At 37.2% G+C, this 12,407-nt stretch overlaps 1 protein-coding gene across 1 annotated transcript in view; it reads right to left on the bottom strand.

Annotated features, from left to right (window-relative positions):
• Window positions 1-12,407, bottom strand: part of WDR47 (WD repeat domain 47) — a 56,720-nt gene that overhangs the window by 38,238 nt on the left and 6,075 nt on the right. Inside the window, exon 2 of the mRNA XM_024742130.1 lies at window positions 1,662-1,828. Coding sequence (XP_024597898.1) covers window positions 1,662-1,819 — 158 coding nt within the window. The 5' untranslated portion in view covers window positions 1,820-1,828. The remainder of the gene's footprint in view (window positions 1-1,661; window positions 1,829-12,407) is intronic.

The following is a 12,407-nucleotide window of genomic DNA, read 5'->3' as shown; positions in this document are numbered from 1 at the left end:
CAAAAAAAAAAAAAAAAAAAAAAAGCAATCACAATATGTATCATAATCATTTTATAAAGGGACATTTTATTTTATTTTGTTTTTTAAAGGCTTTTTAAAATTTTATTTATTTATTTATTTTTGGCTGCATTGTGTCTTTGTTGCTGTGCACAGGCTTTCTCTAGTTACGGTGTTGCGGTGCACGCGCTTCTCATTGAGGTGGTTTCTATTGTTGCAGAGCACGGGCTCTAAGCACACGGGCTTCAGTTGTTGTGGCTCACGGGCTCTGGAGCGCGGGCTCAGTAGTTGTGGCGCACGGGCTTAGTTGCTGCGTGGCATGTGGGATCTTCCCGGACCAGGGCTGGAACCCGTGTCCCCTGCATTGGCAGGCGGATTCTTAACCACTGCACCACCAGGGAAGCCCTAAAGGGACATTTTAATATTTCAAAAGTAAGAAGGACACAATTTCAAAGGCCGGCAGCCCTTTAAGATGAATACATTTAGTTTAATGAAACACTTACTATCCTGTAATCTCACCTAAGACCAGTAAAACTTCATAACAAACCATCAGGTTTCTGCATGGGGATATCTGAGAGCCACTGCTAAATTCCAGAAGTAGCAATGACAGAGCCCAAAGAATACTGCCTCAGTACTGGTTCCTGACTATATCATTGACTAAGCTCCCTGGGGCTGAATGTCATTCATGATGTCAAATACAGGGAAGTGCAATGAGTTTAAATAAACTCTCCTAATAATAAAGCTTTTTAAAAAGCTCCTTCTTCATGAGTTAGAAACATTTCATTTCTTAAGGCTTTCCTAGCCACAAAATGCTACATATCCAAGAATCTGTACTTCTTATCAAGGACATTTGGTATCACATAAGCACAGAATACATTTCTGCCTGGAAATTTGGGTTTTTCTTTTTCAATCCAATTCAAGGAAGGATATATTTAGCTTTCCATTTTGGCAAACATGTTAACTCCCTTTTGCTCTGTAATTCCACTTCCAAGAATCTTGTTTTAAGGAAATAATTCAAGATACAGAAATAGTCACATGTATGAAAGATGCTCAGTAGAGCATGTATTTAAGAAAAATTGCAATTTAATTGTCTAAAAATAGGGGAATCATTAGGAAATTAAGTAAATCGAAAATTTTCAAAGCATAAATTTGTAATCACATAGAGAATTCTTATAATGTTAATGGATAAAGCAGGATACAAAATTCTAAATGCAACAGAATTGGTTTTTTTTCAATATGCACAGAAAATTATCAGTAGTATGTGTGGATGGTGGGCTGATTTTTCTTCTTTATTTTTCTGTATTTTCTACAAAGAATATTTTATATAACGAGTATGTTTTACTTCTATAGCATAAAAAAGGTATTTCAGAAATATTTTTTTAACTTTACAGAGTCTCTGATTTCTTAATCAAATATTTTTTATGATGATGCCACAAACACAATAGAGTTGTGACTCTTTTTAATGAATCTCTGGATCTTACTCCTGAAAACATTCTACAGAAAACTTTGTTTTGTAAACGTTCTTTACAAAAATAAACATTTAAAAAACTATACTTTGTCTTTTCATAATTACAAAGGTCTATCCATACTGTACCTATTATCTTATTAATACTTAACATTTCTTGGAATGAGCTACAAACCTCACAGTGCTAATGAAATCATACCTCAGGAAAAGCATATCATCTGAAAATAGGCCATTTATGACTCCACTTTCCTTCTCAAGGGCCAACATACTAATGTGAAGCTTCTTTGAATTCAAGAAGTCTAAAATTAGCTTAATGATTTCAACCTCTTTTACATTCACTGTTTCTTCAGCCGTCATGTTGATAACCTAAATATTAAACAGAACAAAAACAAAAATTAGTTCTATTATTTCTAAGCATTATTAACTATCTGAAAACTACACATAACAAGTTTCTTGGAAGTATTTAATACAGTTATTCTAAGTGAAACTAATGTAATATTTGTCAAAACCAAGTCATTCTTTAAGGTGTGATATAGGAATGGCTATGATTTTAAGTCCTTATCTTTGAGAGATACACAATGGAATTACAGATTGATATGAAGTTTGTGATTTGCTTCAAAATAATACAAGAAGCAGCATGTGGGAGGAAGTAAAGATAAAACAATAATCACGACCATTAAAGCAGGATAATGGGTAATTGGAGGTTCATTATATTTGCTATGGTCTAAATGTTGGTGTCCTCCCAAAATTCATTATGTTGAAATCCTAACCCCTAAAGTGATGGTATTAGGAGGTGGGGGCTTTGGGAGGTGATTAGGTAATGAGGGCAGAGCCCTCATGTTGGGATTAGTGCCCTTATAAAAGAGACCACAGGGACTTCCCTAGCAGTCCAGTGGTTAAGACGCTGTGCTTCCACTGCAGGGGGCACAGGTTCGATCCCTGGGTCGGGGAACTAAGATCCCACATGCTGCGCGGCTTGACCAAATAAAAAAAAAATTTTAATAATAATCATACGCTGCGATCTATTGAAAGTCAGCCCTCGGCACAAGGGTTTGTCGCTCCCGCCGCCGCCACGGTGGCGGCGGCGGGGCCCAGGGAAGCTCGGCGTCCGTTTCTTCCTTCCTCCCTCCCTCGCTCTCCGGACTCCCCGACCCAGCACCCCGCGGGCGGCGTCCTCGGCCCACCCTCGGCGGCTGCCCACCGTCTCCGCGATGGGAGCGGCGGCAGGTCTCGGAGCGCATGTTCCCGGACCGGCCCGCGCCGGTCTGTCGGGGGAGGCGCCCGTCCCGCCGAAGGAAAAGCGGGGCGAGAGGTCAGGGGGCGCCCCTGGTGGCGCCCCCCGACCCCGGCGCGCCGCGCCTCCTCCCCACCCCACCGTGGGCCTCGCCCACGGGCTGGACGGGGAAAGGGGGAGGCGGGTGCTGACCGAGAGGTGGGGGACGTCGCAGGGCGGCCCCGTGGGCCCCTTTCCCGGGGGGCCGTGGGGGCCGGAGGGGCGGCGGCACGCGCGTGCCGCCGAACGCATCCGTGTCTGGATCCTCCGCCACCCTCGGCGCAGGGGGTGGGCCGGGGTTCCCGGCCGCTCGCGGCCCTTGCGCTCTTCCTAAAAAAATCATCATCATCATCATCATCATCATCATCATCATCATCATCATAAAAAATAACAGAGACCCCAGAAAGGTAGTTCGACTCTCTCCATGAGGATAAAATGTGAACTCAGCAGTCTGCAACCGGGAAGAGGGCTATCACCAGAACGGAACTATGCTAGCACCCTTATCTCAGACTTCCAGCATCTATTGCAGAACTGTGAGCAATAAATTAATGCTATAAATAAACCACCTAGTCTATGGTATTCTGTTATAGCACCCCAAATGAACTAAGACAATATTATTCTGTCTACTCCTACATAGGTTTAAAATTTGCCATAATAAAGAATATTTTAAAAAATCACTAATAACCAAACCATGTTTAGCTATGCCCTACACACTAATTCAATAAGCACTTATTGTCTTTTCTCTGTGATAGACACTGTCCTGTATAGTCAGGACACATTGGCTCTGCCCTTAAGAAACTTATAGAGTGTAGCAGCAACAAGTAAAATGTTGTACCCTATACTTTGGAACCAAACAAAACAAGGTTGGTTAAAATGTGCAACTTTAAGTCATATCGGTACTGCCAACCTAAACATCAGTGATGTTTCAGCTCTCTCAAATCACTTCACTCACTTGTAAGTCTGCAGTGATACAATTGAGCACACAGGTTAATTCATCAAGAATTAGAACTAGGAGGAATTCTGAAGATCATTAGATCAACATTCTCATTTTAAAGATGAGGCCACACAAGTTAAATGGCCTAAGTTGCAGTTTTCAAATGTTCACGCTCAGAGCAGGACAAAAGACTACCAAGCTAAGCGGACTAGCTGCAAACAAACCTCATCAGATGAAACAGACTGTAAACGTATCTTTCTCACAGGACCAATTATCTTCTCACAGGACCTATCTTTAACCAAATTCACAGAAACATAAACATATGCATGTATGCACATGGGTTTATTTTTTGTCTACTATTTTGACAATTTATTTCTTCATAATGAGAAGTACAAACATCTAGCAGACTAGAATGTTCATCAGATGAATACATTTTCTCTCTTAGGTGGAGAAGGTGATAAACAAGGGACAGAGAATGGAAAAATAATTATGATTCAAATACTTAATGACATCAGACTAAGCTAATCTCATACATCCATCTCCACAATAAGGACATGCCTACCTCAGGAAACAGACAACTCACACATCTCTCTCCCCCAACAGGCCAGCCACCCAATTCCTCATGCTTTGGGTTTCCCTTTGCTGTCTTCTGAGCTGACCACCCTTCTGTTCATAGACTTTGTCCAAAAGACTCTGTACAATAAAGTTAATGATATTTCCATTCAATAAATTCTGATATTTCAGAACTGTGTCTCTGAGATTAGCAATTTTAGCATTCCCCAAATCTTCAGATAATTCTTACTAGAAAAGAATGGCTTTTGCTAATTTAACTCTCAGAAAAATAATTGTAAACTCCCCTCGAATCTTAGAGGGCACTTCACTTAAATCACCATATACCAATCACACAACTTAATACAGAACTGAGACTATAATTTTCTAATGTTCAATACATCCAATGATATTAAACATTTTATAGGCCTCATTCAACATTCAGTCTAATACTAAGTAACTCTGGAGTTACTACGAATCTATGGCAATAGTCCCACAAGTTTCATGCTGCCATCATTTCTGATTAATAAAACCTAAGAGAAAAAGAAGTAGTATATTCTTACAGATACATATTTTATACTGACTTTATATCTAGAATTTGAATAGATACAAAAAATATATCTTAATTACCCTAGAATTATTCAGGGTTTTAAAAAATTCATTTAAAAAATAAAAAATAATTCATTTAAAAAGATAAGTTTTAATTCTATACTGTAGAATTCCCAGTAGAAAAGTATGATATTTTAATCACCCAACCCAGAATTTTAACTCTTATAAACTTTACTGTTGCTAGATACAACATAAAACATAGACACATAACATAATGACTATATCTTAGAATTATTCTTTTGTAACCCACCCTGTGTTACTGAAACATTTGTAGAGGCTCCCAAAATCCTAACTATATAATTTAGAAATTAGATATGTATATATTTTTAAACATAACATAAAAGCATGATTCATGTACATTCTTTAATCTCCTTAAACTATTAATCACTACAAAGCTAGAATTTTTTGCTAATTCAGAGGAGCAGAATTCAATAATAAATGCCTCTTCCCCTCCCCTCAAGGGGACTACAAATCCAAAGTAAGATTTAACTAGCTTAGGAACCACTAAAATTATTTTTTAATCAGATGTACAGTATATAATAGGTTATAAATTAACACTTATTAACTTAAGAAGCAAAAACATCAAAGAAGAAATGTCTCTTATAAAGTACAGAGTAGATGCTTTTGTTTGCAACTGTTCTAACAGCTATTCAAGGGAATTCCCTGGCGGTCCAGTGGTTAGGACACTGTGCTTTCACTGCCGAAGGCATGGGTTAGATCCCTGGTCAGGGAACTAAGATCCCACAAGACACGTGATGCAGCCAAAAAAAAAAAAAAAAGCCATTCAAAAGGATAAAGCTCTGGCCCTTTAATCTGACTATTTAGCCAAAGTCAGCCTTGATAACATCTTAGGTAGACCTGCCAGCCCATGGTACATGTGAACAATTACTCATCAGGCACAATTTATATAGGACAAACAATAAAGTGTATTCCACTGAAAACAGAAAACAAAATGGGGGAGGAGGAATCAGAGTGTTTCAGTATTTCCATATTAAATGGTAGATTTACTGTAAAAAAAAAAATCACAGAAACATGAACGCTATGAATTTTCCTTTAAGAAATAAATGTTTACTTATATTCAATATCTGGACTAAGTGAGGTAAGGAAACAAGAGTTTTCTTTAAAAATAAATATATCTGGAAACCAGCTGGAAAGTGGTTAGTATTTTAGTACTAATATACAATTAACACCTACAGAAACTAAATTCCAGATGGCGTCTCTATATGGACTCCTGCTGATTACTGTCTTAGTGAATCAAGATTAGAAGAATGTATTAGAGGGCAAGAAATAAAATTATTTTTAGAAATCTAAGATTAAAGGTAAAATGTTAACAACAGATAAGAAAAAAAGAATGGTAATAGAAATATATTGACTTCTATGTATATTTCCACACATAGATATGGAAACAGTTTCATGAAAAATATATCAGTGGTAGCTTTCTAGCCAAATATAAATAGATATTTAAATGTTCCTTTGCAATGAGGTTCTTCTTCTACTTACAATACAGATTAGAAAGGAAGAAAAATGCACAAGGCTAAGAATGATTCAGAAGCATAAGGCTGAGAATGATTCAGAAGCATAAGATTAAGGCACAGCCACTAAATATTTTATAATCAAGAAAAAAGTGCATAAAGAGGCTCCATTAATCCCCATCTCTATCCTAAACAATAAACAAGAATTGCAGAGTGCCTAACGTTGAACAATAGTCCTTTACCATTCCAGTTTACAGGCAAAAATGCAGATAAGGAAATGAAGTACTATGAAGGTTTTTCATAAAATATCAAACTGCAACGTAAGACTATGGTACTTTTTCCTTAAAAAAAGAAAGAAAAAAAGAGTGAGAAAAAACTTGCTAGCTATCTCTTTAATAAAATAGCATTCCAAAAACTTATGTTGCTGCCAGATCATTTAATTGTAAATGTCTGGTCCTTCAGGAATATAAATGTGACATTGCAAGTCACAATTTCTATGGGCCTCAATTTCTTCATACATAAAATAAGAGGGTTAGTTTGGCTAATTTCTATGATTTCCCTTCAACTTTTATAATTTAACTCACATTTCAGTAACAGGAAGTATATATTCTTAAGGGGAAATAGCAAGTCTGGAATAATCAGAAGTCTCTGATCCTTAGGTCAGTTTAATAAGAAGGAAGAAAATAGACTTGTTTTAGATCATTTAAGTAAACAAACAAAAGAAAAGCCCTTCTAACTGCAAGGCTCTGTCACGTCTGCTAATCGGCTAACACGGATGCAGCGTGTGTATGTCCCTTCTTACTGTTGACAGCTGTTCTCTATTCATCAATTATTTTAATTTACCTTCTGGAACTGTGAATGATTTTTGGTGTGAAGAACAAATTATGTTTAAAGCAGGTGCAGCTTTATATAGCTATAAAAAGAAAAGAATCAATTAACATAAACAATATGTTGTATATATGCATAAAATATCTCTGGAAAAAGACACAAGAAATTGATAAAAACGGCTGCCTCCAAGAGGGAAAACTGGATAATAAAGAATAGAAATGGAAGAAGATTTTTCACTACATACCCTTTTGTACCTTGTCAATTTTGTACCATGTACAATTATTACCTATTCCAAAAAATTGAAATATTATACATGAAACACAGATAATGAATTTCCAATTGCAAAAAACTGGAAAGAACTAGAAATATAATGAATATAATGTATTCATTGTGTATATAATGAAGCAATAACATTTCGGTGTGATTTGTATTTCTTTTATAACCTGAGACCTCTTCTCAGATAAGATTCAAATACTATTTCAATCTTTCTTTATGAGATTAAAGTATTTGAATTATTTGCATATTCAAACCCACAAGTATTTTAAAAACATACTTAATTACTAAAATACTAAAAATGTACAAGATAAGCAGACACAGGCTGTATAATTGAGTCACATAAAAACCAGAAAAGGTGGACTTCCCTGGTGGCGCAGTGGTTAAGAATCCGCCTGCCAATCCAGGGGGAACAAACGGGTTCGAGCCCCGGTCCGGGAAGATCCCACATGCCACGGAGCAACTAAGCCCATGCGCCACAACTACTGAGCCTGCCTGCCTAGAGCCTGCGCTCCGCAACGAGAGAAGCCACCACAATGAGAAGCCTGTGCACCACAACAAAGAGTAGCCCCAACTCGTGGCAACTAGACAAAGCCCGTGCGCAGCAACAAAGACCCAAAACAGCCAAAAATAAAAATAAATAAATTTATTTTTTTAAAAAACAGAAAAGATAAATTTAAAAATTGCTAAATTTGGCACTAAAAATGTAAAATGTAAATCTTCCATTTAACAGAAGTTGCCATGAAGTTAAAAGACAAGGGACAAACAAGGACCAAATACAATACATATAAACAGCTAAGTGATTATCATCTAGAACATAAAAATAGCATCTTCAAATCAGTATCTCCCCCAAAATTCCAGTTGAACAATAAGCAAAAAATCCAGACAATTTACAGAACTACAAATAACCAAAGAATTTATGAGAAGACGTTCAACTTCACTAGTAATATTAAAGATACCATTTATGGAAAAATTTAAAAGACCTGATAATATATAGTGTTGGCAAGAGTGTAAATGCCCCTTCATATGCTCTGTTAAGAATATAAATTAGGCCTTTTTTTTTTTTTTTTGCCTGTGTTGGATCTTTGTTGCTGCACACAGGGTTTCTCTAGTTGCGGCGAGCGGGCTACTCTTCATTGTGGTGAAGGTTTCTCATTGTGGTGGCTTCTCTTATTGCAGAGCACAGGCTCTAGGCACATAGGCTTAAGTAGTTGCAGCACGCGGGCTCAGCAGTTGGGGTGTGCAGGCTCAGCAGTTATGGCTCGCAGGCTCTAGAGCACAGGCTCAGTAGTTGTGGCACACGGGCTTAGTTGCTTGGCGGCATGTGGGATCTTCCCAGACCAGGGATTAAACCCATGTCCCCTGCACTGGCAGGCAGATTCTTAACCACTGTGCCAACAGCGAAGTTCTGGGACAGACGTTTTGAAAAAAGAATTTGACAGCATGAAATTTTCATCTATGAAAATTTTAAATGTATATACTCTTTGACTCACCGATTCCAATTCTATTTCTAGGAACCTATTCTGCAAAAATACTTGCAAATATATATAAAGATACATATACAAAGATGTTCCTTAAGATTTGCTCGTAATAGAGAAAAACTAGAAACAAACTGAGCTCTCATCAATAGGAGAATTGTTAAATTATGGTAAATTCACACTATAGAATACTAATGCAGTGATGTAGATCTACTGTACCTTAACAATAAAAAGGCACATCACAGAACAATACAGCTATCAATAAATATTTGTTGAATGGATTTATATAAATAGGCCAATTTATCTTTTTTAAAAGGGAGGGCATAATATCTCTGTGTCTAAATAAATGACAAAGAGAGGACTGGAGTGATACTTATCAAACTGTTCAGAGTGGTTACCTCTGAAGAGAGGAATGAGATTGGATAGAGGGTGGGGAACTAGGAAGGGAAAGGGGTTGAAGGGAGTTTTTTTACTCTTTATCATTTGTATTATATGAATGGTTTACAACCAATATATATTCATGCATTACTTGTACATTTATACATACATTTCTTATATAAATAAAATTTTTAATTTTATACAGAAAAAACTGTGAAAATGAAAAAAATTATAGAATTAGATCTCAAAAGTTCTCTTCTATATCAAGGTACCAGGTAGAATAGAATCCCAAAGATAGTATCAATTGCTACATTTACAATGCAAAAACTATTGGGTACAAAAACTATTCTAGGATCTTTACTTGTATTGTTTTAATTGATCTTTATAACAATCTTACAAGATTGGCAATTTCATCCCCATTTTACAGATGAAGATACTAAGCTTTGTAAGGTTAAAAAATTAGCCCAGTATTTATATTAAGGCTGAACATCTCACTAGCAGCTGAATACTTCTTTCAGAAGTGTGTCAGGACATAAATCCTGATATCAACATCCCTGTCAACACCATCCAGGAAATCTCTTAAAAGTACCTGAGGGAACCTATTTAATTGTGTAACAAAACGAAGGGGCAAAGAGGAGGAAAAAATATATATATTTAGACTAACTTTTAGATCAATTTTTCATTAGTTCCTTAAACATCTGGGCTGCCTTATCTTGATAGTCAGGTAAGAAATTGCCTCCTCCTCCCCAACTCATATCCTAAGCTTTGTAACAATAAAAATTAGAATTTCTGACTGTGAAAGAGTAAAAGAAATAAGAGACATAGAGGAGAGGCAAAGAGAGACAGAGAGATAGAAATAGGAAGGGACAGAAGGAAGGAAGGAAGGAAGAAAATACGGTAGACAAAGTTTAAAACCCTAGATCAAGATTGGAACCATAAGTTGACCAGATTCTAAAGCTCTTCCTACTGTATCACACTGATTCCCAAGAAAGGGAAGGGCATCAATACTTTACAAAAGCAAGGAAAAACATAAAATGGATAGAGTCATCTAAATATGCCAAAATGAAAAACCTTCATTTTCCTGAAATAATATATAAAAATTATTCCAACAGAGGTCCATAGTTCTATGATTCTTCAAATTATTTTTCTATTAAACAATGTTAATAGGGTGGGTAAACAAGCTAGAAGTCTACATTAATATGGCCCAGCCGCTCCGCAGTACATGGGATCTTCCCGGACCAGGGCACGAATCCGTGTCCCCTGCATCGGCAGGAGGATTCTCAACCACTGCGCCACCAGGGAAGCCCTATTTTTTATTTTAAAAGATCTCTCCAGGTCTAATAAAATATACTTCCTAACCCTACTTGATAAACCACACTTAATTTTTTTTTTTAAGATAAAGGATGTTCGTTTATTTATTTATTTATTGGCTGCGTTGGGACTTCGTTGCGGCGCGTGGTCTTTCTCTAGTTGCGGCGAGCAGGGGCTACTCTTTGTTGCAGTGCACGGGCTTCTCACTGCGGTGGCTTCTCTGGTTGCGGAGCGCGGGCTTCAGCAGTTCTGGTGTGCAGGCTCAGTAGTTGTGGCGCACAGGCCCAGTTGCTTCATGGCATGTGGGATCTTCCCTGACCAGGGCTCAAACCCTTATCCCCTGCATTGGCAGGGGGATTCTTAACCACTATGTCACCAGGGAAGTCCCAAAGGAGTTTTAAATAGCTTATTCATTAAATTATCACAGCACCTTATCGTAAACATTCAAATGTTTATTAAGCAAAATTTCAACCTATAAAAACACATGTAAGTAAGAAATGTAGAATTGTTTTAAGATTAATATTTGTATCAAAAATTTTAAGTATAGACTCTAATCACAAATTAATGCTACATCAACTAAGATCAAAGTGAATATTCATATAAATTCATACAGTATTCTTTATTTGCTTGTTTGTGTGTTTTTACCTTAACTGCGGTAAAATGTATGCTTTATCTAAGAACACAACTGAACCTTTCATTATATGATGAAATCTCTAGTATAGTTTTCTGTCACACCTAAAGCCAAGGTACCAAAAGAGTGCTTTGTAAAATAGATTAAACTTATCCTTTATGTTCTTTTTTTACTCCCACACTTTTTTGTTTTCAACGAGAAAAGCAGAACTTAAAGATATGTGAGTATGCTTCAAAACTGAACTACATAAAAAATGGTTTGTCAGCAAGTATAGGACTATATCTATTATATAGCGGTACATTCAGAAACATAAGAAAATGTACCGAACCAAGAGTCACAAAAACTTCAAAGCTTACTAAAAATAACACAAATTATACAAGTATTAACTATAGAAAGAAGTACAACAGAGTATATACTATATAATTACCCATTAAAGTTTTCTATCCTTAGCTTTTCTACTTCCTTCGCATTTATAAACTTATCATAGAATTGAGTTGGAAGGTACCTCTGTCCACTCTCTAATTTAGTACAGAATATCTGAACACTTAACTCTGAGAGATGGTCTGCCAACCTCTACATAAATGCCTCCAATGACAGAAAATTTCTATACCCCCCAAGGCACCTATGGAAGACAGTCTCTAAGGCGGTCACCAATAAGACTGCTAGTGTTTTTACATCCTTTTGTAGTCCCTGGCCCTTGAGTGTGGACTGGATTTACTGACTCATTTGTACCCAAGTACAGAGTGGAAGTGTTGGGATGTCATTTCCAAGATTTATAAAGAGATGGTAACATCCATCCTGAGGGCAGGCATGTGCCCTCTCTCAGACTGCTCACTCTGGGAAGCCAGCTGCCATGTCATGAAGCAACCTTGTGGAAAGGTCCAAGTAACAAAGAACTGAGGGAAGCCTTCAGTCAACAGCCTGTGAAGAGCGGAAGCCCTCAGTCCAACAAGGAACAGAGGTCCAGGTCACTGAGCTTGGAAGGAGATCATCCCCAAGTCGAGTTTTCAGGTGAGACCACAGCCCCTGTAAGAAACTTGACTGCAACCTCAAGAGAGACCTAAAATCAGAGGCTCCCAGCTGGGATGTTGGGACCCTCAGAAACAGTGAGATAAATATTTGCTATTTTAAGCCACTTAGTTTGGGGTAATTTGTTACACAGCAATAGATAATACAGAATTCCTTCAATTTTTTCTCAAGTATAAAAAG

This window comes from Neophocaena asiaeorientalis, unplaced genomic scaffold (assembly GCF_003031525.2).
Source record: "Neophocaena asiaeorientalis asiaeorientalis breed wild unplaced genomic scaffold, Neophocaena_asiaeorientalis_V1.1 scaffold35, whole genome shotgun sequence".
In the NCBI taxonomy this organism is placed as follows: Eukaryota; Metazoa; Chordata; class Mammalia; order Artiodactyla; family Phocoenidae; genus Neophocaena; species Neophocaena asiaeorientalis.
The sequence above is the reverse complement of the archived record's forward strand: the minus strand, read 5'-3'. Positions and strand labels throughout refer to the sequence as shown.